Source organism: Staurois parvus, unplaced genomic scaffold, assembly GCF_062004578.1.
Source record: "Staurois parvus isolate SC_StPar_1 unplaced genomic scaffold, SC_StPar_1.0 ptg000114l, whole genome shotgun sequence".
Classification (NCBI taxonomy): Eukaryota; Metazoa; Chordata; class Amphibia; order Anura; family Ranidae; genus Staurois; species Staurois parvus.
In genome coordinates, this window is record NW_028317910.1 from 4,391,659 (window position 1) to 4,408,234 (window position 16,576).

Consider the following 16,576-nt stretch of genomic DNA (forward strand, 5'->3'; position numbering starts at 1 on the left):
TAAGCTCCCCAGCATGTTATCTTATGTGTCCATGCACACACAGACTGTAATCAACATTTTTTGGCAGGGACGTTTTTTTGGCTGGAAAAAACCCACAGAACTAGTGGGTTTCTAGAAGAAGTTTTTTAGCTGTAAAAACGCGGTAAATCACGGTTACAGTGAAGTCGCACGATTTCAAAGTTGGGTGAGATGCCGATTTCAAGTGTGAATTGCAAGACATCTGACACATGTAAATCACACCAAAGTAGTACATGTACTACTTTAGAAATCAGTGTGGCTCCGACCAAGTCGGAACCGCACTGATTTGGCTGCTCTAATAGCGGACAATAGGGTGCAACTTGGCATACCATTTGCAAGTTGCGTGGCATGCAAATCGCATGCCAAGTTGCACCCAATGTGACCGGGGTGTTAACCAGTTTCCTACCGTGCTATAGCCAGAGAACGGCTGCAGTGCGGTTGCCTGGTTCTGGGACGACGCCCATGGATGTCATTCCAAAACACGCTCATCTGCGTGCTCCCTAGCGGCACGCACATGGCGATTGCTGTGTCCAACGGACACAGCTGATCCCTGGATACGGTAAATGGCCAATCACAGCGGTATTTTACCACGTGATTAGCTGTGTCCAATGACACAGCAGATCATTAGGTAAATAAAGTTGCCGGTTATTGGCTGCACTTTCCCCACGCTATCACAGTGTGAGGAAAGTACTGCCGATAAACGGCAATTCTGATGATCAGTGCCCAACAGTGTCGCCAACCTGTGCCACCCACCTGTGGCCATCAGTGCCACCCACCTGTACCCATCAGTGCCACCCACCTGTGCCCTGCAGTGCCGCCATCAGTGCTGACCAGCAGTGTCGCCTCATCAACGCACATCAGTGAAGGAGAAAAATTACCTGTTTGCAAAATTTTATAATAGAAACAAAGAAAATTTTTTTGCTTTTTTTTTATAATAGAAACAAAGAAAATTTTTTTGCTCTTTTTTTGTTTATAGCGCAAAAAATAAAACACCTAGTGGCAAGTAAATATCACCAAAAGAAAGCTCTATTTATGTGAAAAAAATGATAAAAATTTTATATGGGTACAGTATTGCATGACCATGAAATTGTCAAAGTGCAAAAGTGCTGAAAGCTGAAAATTGGCCTGGGCAGGAAGGGGGTATAAGTGCCCATTAGGCAAGTGGTTAATTGTGGCAAACCATCGTTTTTGGACATTTTTTTGAGTAAAAAAAAAAATTTGGGGTTTAAAAAATGCAAACGCGGCAAAACGCCGCTAAATGCTAATGCACAGATGCCACAGATTCTCAATTTGATTTAGGCCAAAATGATGGTGGAATTCCTTCATAATGAGCACAGCAGGTGTGAAGACCCAGGAACTGTGTGCAGGGATGCTGTGCAGGTCTGTCCCCTCTCACTGATGTGGGGTACAGGCACATCAACAGCTCCTCTTAGCTTCGGTCAATTGGCTGTGAAGCTCAGACCCTGACTGCAGGTCTGTCCCCTTTGCTTTCTTCCCAAGACTACCCAGATCTGCATCAGTTTGTCCAGAGAAACATTGAAGCTTTCTTCCTCCAGGTGAAAATATTTGTGGGAATCGAACTGTTAGCCTCTATTAACAAGTCTGGTGCTGTGTGCCCCTTTAAGAACTACAATTCCCATCATCCATAGCGTCTGCCCAGCAAGTTCTTTCTGAGGCTTCCATTAACTCCTTCTCTTCCTCCCTCTGAATGGATCCCCACTGCAGGAGAAAGGAGAGCAGGAGTGAGCAGACAACACACACAGCCACAGCACACTCAGCAATGAAACAGAAAAATCCTGGCTGCATTCCCTCTGTCACTGTGCAGCAGGAGGAGAGTGTACCCGGCTACAAGTGCTTCTGGCTGTGGGACAGCATACAGAAAGACAGAATGCAGACAGGCAGAAATGGAAGAGAAGTTGTGCACAGAAAATTAAAAAATGCAAAGAACTCACCTTCGCAGACTAAGAAATATAACAAACAGGAGTTTTGCACCTCTGCATCAGCTAGGCACTTAAAAGATAACTCCACCCTCAGCAACATGTTACACCTGTATTTAGGTTTCAACATGTAACACGGTGCCAAGCACCCCCACCACTCCTTAAGCCACTCATGACAGCATGCGGGCGTTCTTGTCCTTTGCAGCAGCTGTTACTTTTAAAATCGGGGCACCTGTGCTGGGCTCCACAAGTTTATCCAAATCATTCTGAAAACTTGTAGTTCTCAATGTAATATGAGCTCGGTAATAAGCGCCCTTGGAATCCATTGAATCTTTCACCAACTGAAGGCCTGTACAGAGGTACAGGCAGAGAGCTGGGGGAAGAATTTCCAGGAGTCTGGCATTGTACCAGCGATTAGGGCTGCTGACAGAAGCCACGGGGGCCCATACAGCAAACCTGATGGCCCCTGCCCCCCCCCCAAAAAAAAACACAGTTTACTAGGGTTAAGTTATGAATGAACACAGGGAGTGATCAGTACTAATCACTCATTGTGTTCATTCAGAAAAGGAAGGGGCAATTATTGGAACCGATCTCCTGTATAGCTCTCTCTGCAGCAGCTGAAAGCCAGCAAGAGGGAGAGAAGAAGCCAGCTTTCTGCTTCTGCAGAGAGAGTCATACAGGGGATCGGTTCCAGTAACTGCCCCCCACACTGTGCTGATCACCTTCCCTGCCCACATCCAATTCACATAGCTGCCTGGGCCCCCCTGCTAGCCTGGGCCCCGTACAGGAGGACTGGTGGTACCCCCTTATTCACGGCCCTGCCAGCAATCAACTGATCATGGATACAATGCCTTGCAGGTTCTTGTTTTTCCTGAGCATCTATTATTATTATTTTTTTTTAAATGGTAGTAGACTTTCCCTATGCAAAAAAAAATCTCTGTGCAAGGTAATATAATGGGCTAGTGTGCATCGCATGCTAGCACATTATGAGAGACTTACATTAAAAGGAAGCCGTCCTGTAATTGCTGACAGGGATTCCATTTTTACCCAGTATTCCTTCTGGCTTCACGGGCTCCAGGTGTGTGAATGGCCGAGCCACGATGACGTCACTCCTGGGAGTCACTGCCACGGCCTAGAGCTCTAATTTGCGTACCTTTCTGCCAGGAGGGCGCCGCATGACGCGCTCCCAGCACAAAGGCTGGGGTGTCACTGAGAGCCCCGAGTCCTGTTCCAACAATCGGGACATGGAACTCTCAATTCCAGGTCATCTGATTGCTGTGATAGCCTCTGATTGGCTGTCACAATAATCAGTCACTGTGAAGCCCGCCCCCCTTGTTTTCTCTCTCTGAATAGAGAGATACAGTGCATCTCTCTCTGTCTTTTCGGAGAGAAAAAAAAAAGTGTGTGTAAAAAATAAATAAATAAATAAAAATAATGAATGAATAAATAAAAATAATTAAAAAATATAAACCAAAATACCCAGATCAAGGTTTAATCTAGGTCTGTGCCAGGGTTAGCGTTTTGGTAAAGGTCAGGGTCAAAGGTAAGGGTCAGGTTTTTTTTTTTAATTTTTAAATTAGTATCAGTGTCAGTGGCAAAATAAAAAAAAAGCAAATTGCGCACTATGGTTTCTGGGCTGTACTCTGGGTACAAACAACTAACATACACACATGTGGTATCGTTATGGTTGTCGGGAGCAGGAGAAATTATTTTGGGTTGTTCTTTGGTGGTAGGTTATGATAGTAGCAAGAAATATACAGCTAAATTAAAAAAGGGGTTTTGTTTTTACTATTTTGGGCCAGTTTTCATTTGGTAATAAAGAAAATCAGGAGCTATCCATTACCATTTACCACTAAATGAAAGCCCAATTTGTCCTGAAAAAAACGCAGTATAATTCACCGGGATGTACAAAGTAGTTGTGATGATATGTACGGTTTTGCTAACACATGTCAAAGTTGCAAAATTGTGTTTAGGCGTTAAGATATGTTTTACCCTTAGGTGTGAAGGGGTTAAAAAAAAGTTCTCTCCCTGCAAGGCAATATCATAATGTGCAAGTATGCATTGTATTCTAGCACATTATGAAGGCCTCACCTCAAAATGAAGCCCTCCAGCAGTGCACTGTCACCACTGACAGGGCTTCCATCTTCACCTGGTCTTCCTTCCGGTTTTGCGGGCTCCGGCTGTCTGACTGGCCGAGCCGCGATGACGTCACTCCCGTGCATGTGAGCAAAGCTTTGAAGGAATGGCACAGGTATGCTGTTCTTTCAGAGCACATGCACTGGTGACATCACCAGCTACTGCTCACTGGAATATCTCCTAAACAGCCTATGTTTAGGAGATATTAATTTTACCTACAGGGAAGCTTTATTATAAGCTTACCTCTAGGTAAAAACCACAAAAACGAGTTTACTACTACTTTATTGACCTACATATACTGCTACAGGGCGGCAGGGGTGCAAAAAATCACATATATACGTGATTTTGAGTTTCCGAGTAGGGGGCGCGCACGCACACATGCATCCATTCACGGCTGCAGCTGTCAATCACTGGGTCCAAGCCAGCGATTCCCCGCCAGCGCCTGGTGATTACTGAGCATCTCCGACGGGGAGGAGGGATGCTTTGTTTACAAACAGTTCTCCTCCCTGTCAGCACAGCACAGCCATCCAGAGTAGTGTGATTACAGTGAATCACAACCCCCCCCTGCAAAACACTCCCAGCACACATTCACGTAAACCAATTAATTTACACGTATTGGGATCTCCAACTGGGGGGAGAACTGTTTGTAAAAAAACAGTTCTCCTGTCAGCTCCTGCACACTGCTTTGCATGGCTGTGCACAGCACAGCCATGCAAAGCAGTGTGCTTACAGTGAAGCACAAACACAGCACACATTGTAAAACAGTACACAGTTAACCCTTTAATCGCCCCAGATGTTAACCCCTTCATGTCCAGTGCCATTAGTACAGTGGCAGTGCTTTTTTTTTTAGCACTGATCACTGTATTGGTGTTACTGGGGATGTCGGTGACACCAAATCAGTTCCCCCCCAGTGTCACAATGCTCGCCGCAATCCAGCTATAAATTGCTGATCGTCGCCATTACTTGTAAAAAAAAAAGAAAAAAAAATCCCAGTACATATACTGCCATTTGTAGACGCTATAACTTCATTTTGGCCTAAATTTATGACGAAATTTGATTTTTTACATTTTTTTACTGCCTGTTTAATAGCAAAAAGTCAAAAATAGTTTTTTTCTCAAAACTGGCAGTCTTTTTTTTTATATAGCGCATAAAAGAAAAAAAAAACGGACAGGCACCGAAAGAAAGCTCAATTCGTGGGAAAAAAGGGCGTAAATTAATTTGGGTGCAGCGTTGCATGACCATGCAATTGTCAGTTAAAGTAACGCAGCACCATAACGCAAAAAATGGCCTGGTCATTAAGGGGGGTAAATCCTCAGGAGGGCAAGTGGTTAATAAAAGCCCACCGTTTTTTAAATTTGCCCCCAGATGTTTTGGGAACGCCCCTGAGCGTCCCGATATTGTAATACCAACGTCTTTCCCCCACCTCCTCTGAGCATGTGCAGGAATCCCGGACCTGGCTCTGAAGCCAGAAGTGATGTCAGTCATGGGCGGAAGTACAGCTGCGGCCATTTTGGAGAAGGCTGCGGCAACAAGTAGAGGAGTAGAAAACTCCTCAGGAAAAGAAGAAGCAGCAGAACTCGGTACCTATGCAAAGAGCATCATCCACACAAAGTCACAATGAGAAGGTATGCCGTTCAGGCATATTAGACAAACCTGGGCAGCCCAATCCAGGAGGACTTACTTCAGCACATGATGTCCTTTACACTGGTCCTGGGCAGGTGAGTGGTGGGGAGGAATCTTCTGCATCTGTACGGAACAAAATAGGAAAAGTGAAAAAGGAGAGAGCAGCCTTCATGTATCTTACAGTCTGGTCAGGTGGTCCTAGGGGGGTCAGCAGGGTGGAGGTGACCTAAGGTATGCAGGCATGAGGATGCCAGCAAATTGGGGGGGTCAGTCATCTCTGAGGGGGTTCTGTATAAATGTCAGTCGGGGGCAGAGTGAGGTGGGGTGAGGTTGGAATGTATCTGGCGATATATACAGTTAGGTCCATATATATTTGGACACAGGCACAATTTTAGTTTTTCAGTTATTTACCAAAACACATTCAGGCTATAGTTCTATAATGGATATGGGCTGAAAGTGCACACTCTCAGGATTAATTTGAGGGTATGTACATCCATACTGGATGAAGGGTTTGGGAATTACAGCTCTTAAGAATAGCCATCCCCCCTTTTTCAAGGGACCAAAAGTAATTGGACAATTGAATCAAAAGCTGTTTCATGGCCAGGTGTGGGCTACTCCTTTGTTATTTCTTCATCAATTAAGCAGGTAAAAGGTCTGGAGTTGATTCTAAGTGTGCTATTTGCATTTATTTATTATTACAGGTACTTATATGCTTATACACTTTACATATATATTGTACATTCACATCAGTCCCTAACCCTCAAGGAGCGTACAATCTAAGGTCCCTGACTCACATTCATACATACACATACTAGGGACAATTTAGACAGGAGCCAATTAACCTACCAGCATGTTTTTGGAGTGTCGGAGGAAACCAGAGTACCCGAAGGAAACCCACGCAGGCACAGGGAGAATATGCAAACTCCAGGCTGGTGGTGCCGTGGTTGTGATTTGAACCAACAACCCTTGTACTGCTAAGTGGAAGTGTTAACCATGTAGCCACTGTGCTGCCCATTTGGAATCTATTGCTGTGAACCTACATAATGCGTTCAAAGGAGTTGTCCATGTAAGTGAAACAGGCCATTGTAAGGCTTCAAAAATGAAATATCCATCAGAGCGATAGCAGCAACATTAGGAGTGGCCAAATCAACAGTTTGGTACATTCTGAGGAAAGAAGAACGCACTGGTGAGCTCAGCAACATAAAAAGGCATGGATGTCCATGGAAGACAACAGTGGTGGATGACCTCAGGATCCTCTCTATGGTAACCCCCTTGGCGGTATTCCTGAGTGTAGCTCGGAGTAAAGTTTCAGTACCACAAGCGGTAACCCCGAGCTACACTCGGGCTTACAATGCAGTGCTGCTCCGGGATCTGTTCTTCTCTTACCTTGTCCTGCGCTCCCGCGATGTCCCTCCTGCAGTGTCCCTGGCAATGTAATCCGGCAGATGCCAGCATCTGTCTTCTGGGTTCTGTCCCCTGTGACGTCAGGACGCACGGGGACGGAACTGGCGGGAAATTTGAAAATGACAAAAAGTGACATTCACTAAATACACTAAAATCACATAGTAAAACATTACTGTATCAAACCATTTCACATACATTTTGTCCCTAGTGCTTTGTCCTGTGCCCTGCCTGCATTTTTACTGTTCTTTCTGCCTGGAAACTGAGAAACGTCCATGGCGTCCAAAAAGTGTCCCTTTAGGTCAAAATTGGTTTTAGACCAGCTAGAGAACAACGATAGTGAATTAGAACCACTTGCGGAATTGAGTGATAATGATTCGTGGGGAAATTCGTCATCAGACACTGAAAACGATTTTGCGACTTTGCTCAGTGATGTGTGAACTAGGCGCTCTATTTCAAATTTCAATGTTTTTGGTTTGATTATATTATTGAATTAAATTTATTATATTATTATTTATTAAATTATAATTTATGACTTCGTTTTTCAAATTTTATCATACCCGGGATGTTTACTAGACTCTTGTTCGGACAGATTTCAGTGAGTTATTCCTAAAAATTACAGACCTACAATAAGAAAAAATACATATTTCCATGCAAAAAAATGTACCGCTTTGAGCACAGAAATACTGACATAATCAGACCGCTAGGGAGGCTACTGGGCACTTAAATTACTTTGCATGTCTAAAAGAACACTTACAGTCTAATATAATTAGTCACTAGGACTCGAGCAGCAATATCATACACTGGCCAACTAACAGTTTACCAAACACTGTGCAACCACAAAGTGGGCAACATTACCCCATAAAAATGGGTCCTAAAGAGGGAAAAAAACAATGGGGTGGGTGGGGGGGCGCAGGCACAAAGATCCAAGAGGAAGCCTGAAGATAATCCAGAGGTGAGTCCAGCTCACAGACCTGAGGCAACTGCTGACTCCATTCAGTGATAGGAGTGCATATACAGGTGATGGGAGTGCATATACAAGTGAAGAAGTCCATGCTATGCAGAGCCATACAAAGCAGTAGGCAGGAGCGGACGGGGGAGATCTGTATTGTTTAGACACAGGTCTCTCCCCCGTCAGTGATACACGGCAATCGCCTGGTGTTGACGGGGAATCACCGACCGGGACCTGGTGATCGATAGGTGAGGTCGTCAATGAGATTCCCTTTGCTCTTATATGCAAAGTTGTCTTTTTGGCTGCCATTACTTTGGCTTACAGGCTATCTGAGTGCTTTCTCGGAAGAAACCTTTTCTGGTTCTTTATCAGGATAAGTAGTATTAAGGACTTGCCCTTTTTTTATTCAAAGTGGTTTCTTTGTTCCATCTAAATCAGGACATTGTGTTGCCATATTTTGTCCTAATCCTAAAGAGAAGGTGCTTCACTATTTGTTGTTCGATTTTGTGTGTTTGATTTTATCTGAAGTCTATGGCTTTGTTTCTGCAGTCTTGGTCCATGTTTGTTCCTCTCAGGCTTCCTCTCAATCCACCTTTCTCTATGTTGGATTCATCAGCTTATTTCTCAGGCTCAATGATCTTAAGAGCAGAGTTCCTTCTTTCTTGGTCAAGGCCAATTCCACCAAGAGTGTCAGTGCTTTCTTGTCAATTTATTATGAAGCTTCTGTTCAAATATGCAGGGCTGCTACCTGGTCTTCTCTTCCAGCCTTTACTAAACTCAGCCAGGTAAACAATCATGCCGCTGTGGGTGTCCAGTATGGGTCAGCGGTCTTGCAACTGGCTTTTTAGTGGGCTTTTCACCTTTTGGGTTTTGGACATGTTTGCCTTGTTGCTGTGTTGCCCACTCCTTGTGTTTAGTGCTTTGGGACATTCCAAGTAGTCATGAATATATGAAGGACCTTATGGTCCTGGATGTATGGTTAAGAAATTTAAGATTTTTTTTGTTTTGTAACCAGTAAATCCTTTTTATTGGAGTTCATCACGGTATACAGGGATTCATCCTCTTTTTGTTCCTCATTGATTGTTACAAAGCCGAGGCTTTGAAGGGTTATGCCTGGGTGGGAAATTCCTGCTTTTTGCACCTGAAAATAAAAAGCCTGTCCCCTGTCAGCATGCTGCAGAGAAAAATCCTTCCTCACTATGTGGAGGCAGAGGTCTAGCATACCCATTACTGAATCAGAACTAGACCTCTCTAAGCCGATGCTCCCTTCTGATTTGAAGAGTTTTAGCTTTAAATAAGCAGGGGTATGTGTCAGACCTCCGCAGAGAGACCGCTGCTTCTGCACAGTGAACAAGGGTCCTTCTCTGCTGCACACTGGCAGGGAACAGGCTTTTCTACTCAGGCTACTTTCTAAAGAAAAGTGACTGTAAGACTTTGCTCACCTTTTGGTGTTGCAACGAGAGTGTATTTAGCTGCTTTAGGGCTCGTGTCGATAATCACTGTTATTGATTTATAAAGACAGATAGCCTATGCACTTTGCAATTGCAGTGATACTCTGCAAGGGCATTGGCTTCAGGGCTTCGTAACTGAGTGGAAACTGGTGACTTCCATCATCCAATCCTGTGCAAGCAAAATTCAGTTTTGTTTTGTTTGTTTTTTTTCATTGCATGTGATTGGATATTCTTTGCAAACTGAAGTTCACTTCTTTTATTAATCTCTGAAGCAAATGCTCTTATACAACTGCACTTGTGAAGTGTATAGTCTATTTGCCTTTAGTAAATCAGTCCCTATTTTCCTACATTTGATGTGTGTTTGGAATGCACGTCAAATGCATTTCAGCAAACTCACATTGACTCTAACTGAAAAGGACTCAAGGCAGTTCAAAGGCTGTGCTTGACTTGCTTTGTGTTTCTTTGGTCACAGCATCACCTAATTTTCTTCTGGTTGTCTTAGTTGTCATGTTGGAATTGTGCTGTGTATGGCTGCCACTTCAGCAAGTAACTGAATCTTGGTTGTACGTGAAAGATAAACATTGCCTTGTCACTATATAATCTGAGCGCTTTTGTAAACCGTATGATAAAAATGCTGGCTCGCAAAGTGGAAAATAAAAAACTGTGCTAATTGTTTTCTTGATCTTATTTACAGGCATTGGTTACTTTTTCATTTTTAAAAGAAATGGATGCATCCTCTGAGACAACAGCCCCGAAGTTCCCCTTCCCCTTTCCTCCGTACCCCATCCAGGAGCAGTTCATGTCAGAACTGTACCATGTGCTAGAGGCCAGGAAGGTTGGCATTTTTGAGAGTCCCACAGGAACGGTAAGGATAAAAATGAAGTGCTATGACTGTTGTATTTTTGATTTCTTATGCAAGTATGTGGCCAATGCTAACAGCTAGGTGATGTCCTCTGTTTGGACTGATGTCGGTCTGTACAGTATTCTGTCTGGCACCTAAGGCAAAGATGCCTATGTGTCTCTCCAACTGTTCTTGGTGTGTGCACATTTTATTTTAGGAACATATGCCTTTTTAAGTTCTCTTATATTCAAACCCCTAAAGGGAATGTATCATGGTTTTTTACTTATTTTCTTTTTGAAAGGGTTAAAGAATATTTGTTGATTTTTGCCAGAAATCCAATGAGCTCATGTGTTTTGTGCACTCTGCAGTACTTCAACAGCCAGAAACCAGTGCAGCGCCACCCTATTATAAATCGACAGTCAATTCCCAACTAATACATAAGTGAATAACCAAATCGAAGTGCAGTGGTACAGTACAATAACCATAAAATATAGTGCATACAATAAATATGCAACAAATATTCATATATACACAAACTTGAAAAAAAGTCACACAATGCACTGTGTCAAAACAACCAATAATCGTGAATAAGTCCCAATCCAATAAAGTGATAATTGCGCTTTAACTTTCACACTCAAAGGTGCTCACTCTTCACTCAGTGAAATTCAAAACTGCTCAGCTTTACAAACTGACCGCTATATAATCATGTGATCTATCTGGCATGAATCCCGACATGGGAATAAACTGATAACTTGGTCTCCTTTTACAGTGATCCAGCTATAACAGTGCTCCTCGCCGTTCACCTCTGCATTATCAGATCCATATATAAGAGAAAAGAACTCTCATAGTGCTCACTGAATGCTTTTACTGTATAAGAAATAAAAGTTAGAAACACAAAGCTTCTGCAGAAATAGCACGTATATACTTATCCATCCAGTGCAGACATATCACAGAATAATACAGAGATAGTCCTCACAAAACACACTCCTGGGGGGTGTGGTCTTGGCATGGCTGCATGAAGACATCTTCACCAGAGCTCCCAGCCAGCGGCTTCTCCGCAGCTTACCAGCAGAAGATACCCCACATTGTGAGCCTTCTCTGGCTCCCTGGTGCCTCCTGGTCAGCAAGCAGAGTGACCCCGGACCGACTTTACTGGCATGGAGCTTTATCTGAAACTGCTCCAGCCAGCGGTATCCACTCCGGACCCAGCAAAGATGTCGTCAACCCGCCCTGTGACTCCAGCTGCGGCCTCGGTCATGGTGGAGCGATGGCCCTGCATCTCCAGGGGACTAAAGCCTCAGCCAGGCCTCGACATCTGCCCAGATGGATCCAGGTCTATCTCCTCAGGGCACTGTGAGTACCTTAATGCCCTCTATATTTGACATACAGCCCATTACAGCTTCACCCACAGAACAGACACTGTGGTCTCTCCTTCAGCAGCTGCCTACTTGGGCTGACTTTGGGACACTTGCAAGCAGGATAGAGACTCCTCTGAGGGGTGAGGTACAGGGACTTAAACAAGAGGTATCTGCCCTTGACTCTCGGTTGTTAGTTATAGAACAAGAACGTAGCACTACGTCCCACTGCATACAGACCCTGCAATCCTCACAGACAAACCTCTCAGAGCAAATTGTTCACCTCCAACACATCAGGGAGAGCTCTCATCTACAGTAACAGCCATTTTCAACAGATATGTAGATTGTCCACAGGATACGGAGATTATCATCGACAGAGTCTACAGGACACTTGGGCGTCATCTCCCCCCCCCCCCCCCCCGACAGGCCGCGAGATGTGTTGTGCCATTTGCATGCTTACACCCTCAAGGAGGAAATATTACAACAAGCTTGGCATGCAGGCGTCTTAGAATTTGACAATGTAGCCGTCCATCTCCTGCTCAATGTTCTGAGACGAACTCTGTTACTGCGCAAGATGCTCAAACCCTTACTTGAACGGCTTGGTGAATCGGGTCTGACCTACAAATGGGGCCACCCATTCCACGTGATCGTGATGAAGGTGAATCGTACGTTTTCCCCCCCGTCAACCTTCTGAGCTACCTTACCTTTTCACTTTTGCAGACATGGACCCGATCCATGTGCCAAACTGGCTGTCTGTTGCTGCCTTCCCAGATCCTCCACTGGGAGTTCTGTGGAGCCAACCCCAAAGGGAAAGAATTAACCGGCGTGCCCCTAGAGGGCAACAACAGAACTCTGGCTTTCCTCTATAGTTTCCGGTAGTTATTATCATTCTTGCTGCACTGACAGCCCTTTCAGTCCCTCTTCATTGTTGGACCCAATATGGGGTCCTCCAACCATCTTAGATGAACACTGTTCAATCTTAGCAGGACCCTGAACACATGCCTTCTTATGGAGTACGCATGGTATTATGGTGATACCTCTACCCTGGATGGTCCCTCATTAAGGGGCCTGAAAGGAGACCGGGTACACCCCCCTTTTACATATGCTATGTCTACAGAGCTATTGTGACTATTATTTGAACCGTGTTATTAACATATACCTTTTCCTGTAGTGGAGGGAATGATGGCAGTGATGTCTACAGGGAATGCTGTCTATCCTTCATGGCCTTATGTTTATGATTTATAACTGATATCACTTTTTGACATGACATACAGTAAATGTGTTTGTGATTGCCTTGCCCTTTCTCTTCTCCCTCCCACCCTACTCCTTTTCATTCCCGCCCCTCCTTATCCCTCCCCCCTTAGGGTTGTTTACCTATACCTTTCTTTGGAAGAGGCATTTGTTTACTTGTATTTTACACGTTGATACATTTTCATTTTACGGTTTGTGTTTGTTGGATTAGCTACCGGCATGTTTGTTTGTTAGATTCCCAACCGGGACAGTCTAGCCTGGTTCACTAAGATCTCCCATTTGTGCTGTGGGGACCCATATGGCTTGGGCTCTGTATCTAGTAGTGCCTTACCACCTCCCACTCTAAGCCCTCTCTGCCCTGGTGGCGGTAGTATCTCTCCGCGGTGATTACATTTTAGGTTATCTCTTTCCTGATATTTTACTTTGTTCCTTTCTGTCTGCTCTTTCACCATCTTCAGGACCTTCTGCATTCCCATCAACTTATTGATATTTGGAGGATATTACACCCGCAGAAAAAAGATTTTACTTTCTATTCTTCCATGCATGGCTCCTATTCCAGGATCCATTTCTTCCTGTTGAAACACTCGACCATTCCCCAAGTCCCTTAAGGCGGAAATTGGTCACATTGCTTTGTTGGACCATGCACCAATTGCTTTGGAACTATCAGTACACACAACCCAGCCTAAACCATTGACTTGGCGACTCAGTGAGGCCCTTTTGAAAGACCCCATCATAGCTGCAGATGTACTTCAGGAACTTGCCACATTTTTCGCTAACAATGTAAATTTCGTAGATAACCCGCTCTTAGTATGGTCCACTCATAAGTACTTTGTAAGAGGGATCCTGATTAAACATGGCCTCCTGACCCGGCTTCATGTCCTAGAGTGCACATGTAAGACGGGAATAGATCGTTCTGTTGAAACTGACGTCTTAAGGGTTTGCATATCTTTTCGTGAGCACTCCCTTTATGAAGCGAAACATGTCTTATTGAAGGCCCACTGCTCTTTCTGAGTTTGGCGACAAATGTGGCCGCTTACTGTCCATTGCCCTTTGGGCCAAACTATCCCGAACTTCTGTATCCACCCTGTGGCCTGGTCCGGCCCGAAGATTCATTCTACCCTGGACCCAGCTAAAACTTTAGAGACTTTTATTCTACGCTCTACAATCTGGACCCAGCCTCAACGACTCCTCCGAGCGGAACGACGCTCTCGGATATGCGCCATTACATCCAGGAATCAAACCTTCCAACACTTACTGATGAAGAAAGAGAGACATTTTGTCTCAACCTATTTCAGTGAAGAAATTTGCTGCAACCATGGCCTCTACCCGGCCTGGAAAGGTGCCGGGACCCGATGGCTTCCCCATAGCCTATTACAAAACCTTCCAGATGATCCTAGCACCCCATTTTATCACTGCCTTTAATGCTATTATGGACGGCAAAGTTATCCCGCCAGATCTTCTGCATGCTAGCAGATCTGTTATTCCCAAACCGGGTAAGGATCCGCTACTCTGTGGTAGTTACAGACCTATTTTGCTCCTGAATTGTGATGTGAAGGTCTTCACCAAAATAATCACAATGTGATTGTCCCCTTTGTTACCCCGTATTGTTTAATTAGACCAGGTAGGTTTTGTCCCAACACGAGAAGCCCGAGATGGCCCTCAATGTCATCGCCAAGGTACGGAGATCACATAATACCCCACTCTTACTCTTGTCCACTGATGCTGAAAAAGCATTTGACAGAATATGTTGGAGTTTTCTTTTGGAAACTTTGCGACAGATAAAAATACCAACTCAAATGATGTCATTGATCTCTGCAATATATGCTAACCTATCTGCTACTGATTACCTAAATGGGTTCAGTTCAGACCCATTTATGATATTCAATGGAACTAGACAGGGATGTCCACTGTCGCCTTTATTGTTCATCCTTACCTTTGGAACCATTTCTTCAACACATGAGACACTTCAGTTCAGGGTGTGCTTACAAATAATTACCACCATAAGGTAGCGGCCTATGCCGATGACCTGCCTTTCTATGACACCAGCCCCCTTGCTTTCTGTAATGGAACCGGACCCCGACTGCACTTCCGTTAGGATACCACTTCCCTGTCCAAACACCGACCACAGACACCACAGCAAACCATAAAAGACTAGATGACACCAGTCTTGAATTAAACCAGGAAATAGACTAGTTTATTTTAACACAGATACAAGATATATACATTCAAGGGAACAACCCCCCCTCCCTGCGTAATGACACAGGGCGGGACATCTATATTTAGTAACAAGAGACACACCAACAGACAGTCCCATCAGGAGGGCTACTGGAAACACCCCCCACCAAGCCAATACTCAAACACATATATCCCATAATAGTTTTCTCCCAAGCAAGACACACAATAGAAAAATGGGATGCAACCACATGGCATTAAACAATCAACAACCCCCCAACCAATATTAGGACAGATCACCCTGTACCCCTAACAGGCACAGGGTGACTTACACATAATAGGGATATGGGGAGCTGAGACAGGGGTCTCCCCACCTCTCCAAAGTGAGCTGTGTTCCATGGGCCCCCCACCCAAAGTGACTCCCGTCACACTTCCTTATCTTCCCTGCTGTTGGAATTGGAAAAATAAGGCACATTCTCCAATTTTGAAGGTAATCACTCAGAAGCTTTAAATATGCCCCTCCCTGCCTTAACGATTGCTAGACTTCACCCTTACTTTCCGTTTAAATGGGCTACACAATTTATACAATACTTGCGGACCAAAATACCGGCGCACCTAGACGCAATTTACCCCCTTAACTTCAAACCTCTCCTGACTGTATTTCCTGCTGAGCTAAAGAAATGGGACTCCCTTGCCTTATTGTGGTTTGGTCATTGTAATGTGCTGAAAATGAATGTTCTGCCACAGTTGTTATACCTATTACAGGCCCTACCAGTTAAACTGCTACAAGCTTTCTTCCACTGTGCGCTGTGCCTTCACTCAGTTTGTCTGGCATGGTAAATACCCACGCTTGAGTAGAAATTTGTTATATAGGCCCAAACTGAGAGGTGGCATGGGCTTCCCGGACCCAGTTCTATACGATACAGCTGTTTAAATGACCAGAGTGGTGGACTGGTGTAAACGCCAGAAGCACAAACTATGTATCACATTGGAACAGGAAATGCTCGGGGCTCCGCTTGCGGGACTTCCGTGGGCAGGAAGGCAACACCTATCCCAACTTACTACTCACCCACTAATAGGTCCCTTGCTGGCCGAACTTGACAGATTTTTCAAATTGGCATCTTCCCCTCCCCCCATCAAACCAATAATAGGCCACCCAGGATTTCTCCCCGGGCTTACTGATTCTAGCTTTCGATCCCTGTCACCTCAGGGTCTAATGCATACATCTCACTTTCTATGTCCCACTGGGTGGGTCACACTACGTACTTTGTTCCACAGTCCATCTACCTCTATCACAGATTGTTGGAAGACACTCCAACTATCTCATTTCTTGTATTCTCTACCAAAACATTCACTTTTCCCTAGAAAATTGCACGCTTTTTGGGAGATGTGCTTGGGAGAAGGCCCGATCCAAAGCTCTCTTTCTACCTTACAACTAC

General features: G+C 44.5%; 1 protein-coding gene across 3 annotated transcripts in view; it reads left to right on the plus strand.

The window, feature by feature from the left end:
- The first annotated feature begins 5,566 nt into the window (after positions 1–5,566).
- DDX11 (DEAD/H-box helicase 11) overlaps positions 5,567–16,576 on the plus strand; it is a 131,457-nt gene continuing 120,447 nt past the window's right edge. Inside the window, exons 1-2 of one of the 3 annotated variants that reach the window (XM_089671751.1) lie at positions 5,567–5,716; positions 10,213–10,383. In XM_089671751.1, the coding sequence (XP_089527877.1) occupies positions 5,678–5,716; positions 10,213–10,383 (210 nt within the window). In that variant the 5' untranslated portion in view covers positions 5,567–5,677. Of the gene's footprint in view, positions 5,810–10,212; positions 10,384–16,576 lie in introns of all 3 variants that reach the window. The other 2 variants (XR_016311937.1, XM_089671750.1) reach the window with 2 other exon arrangements.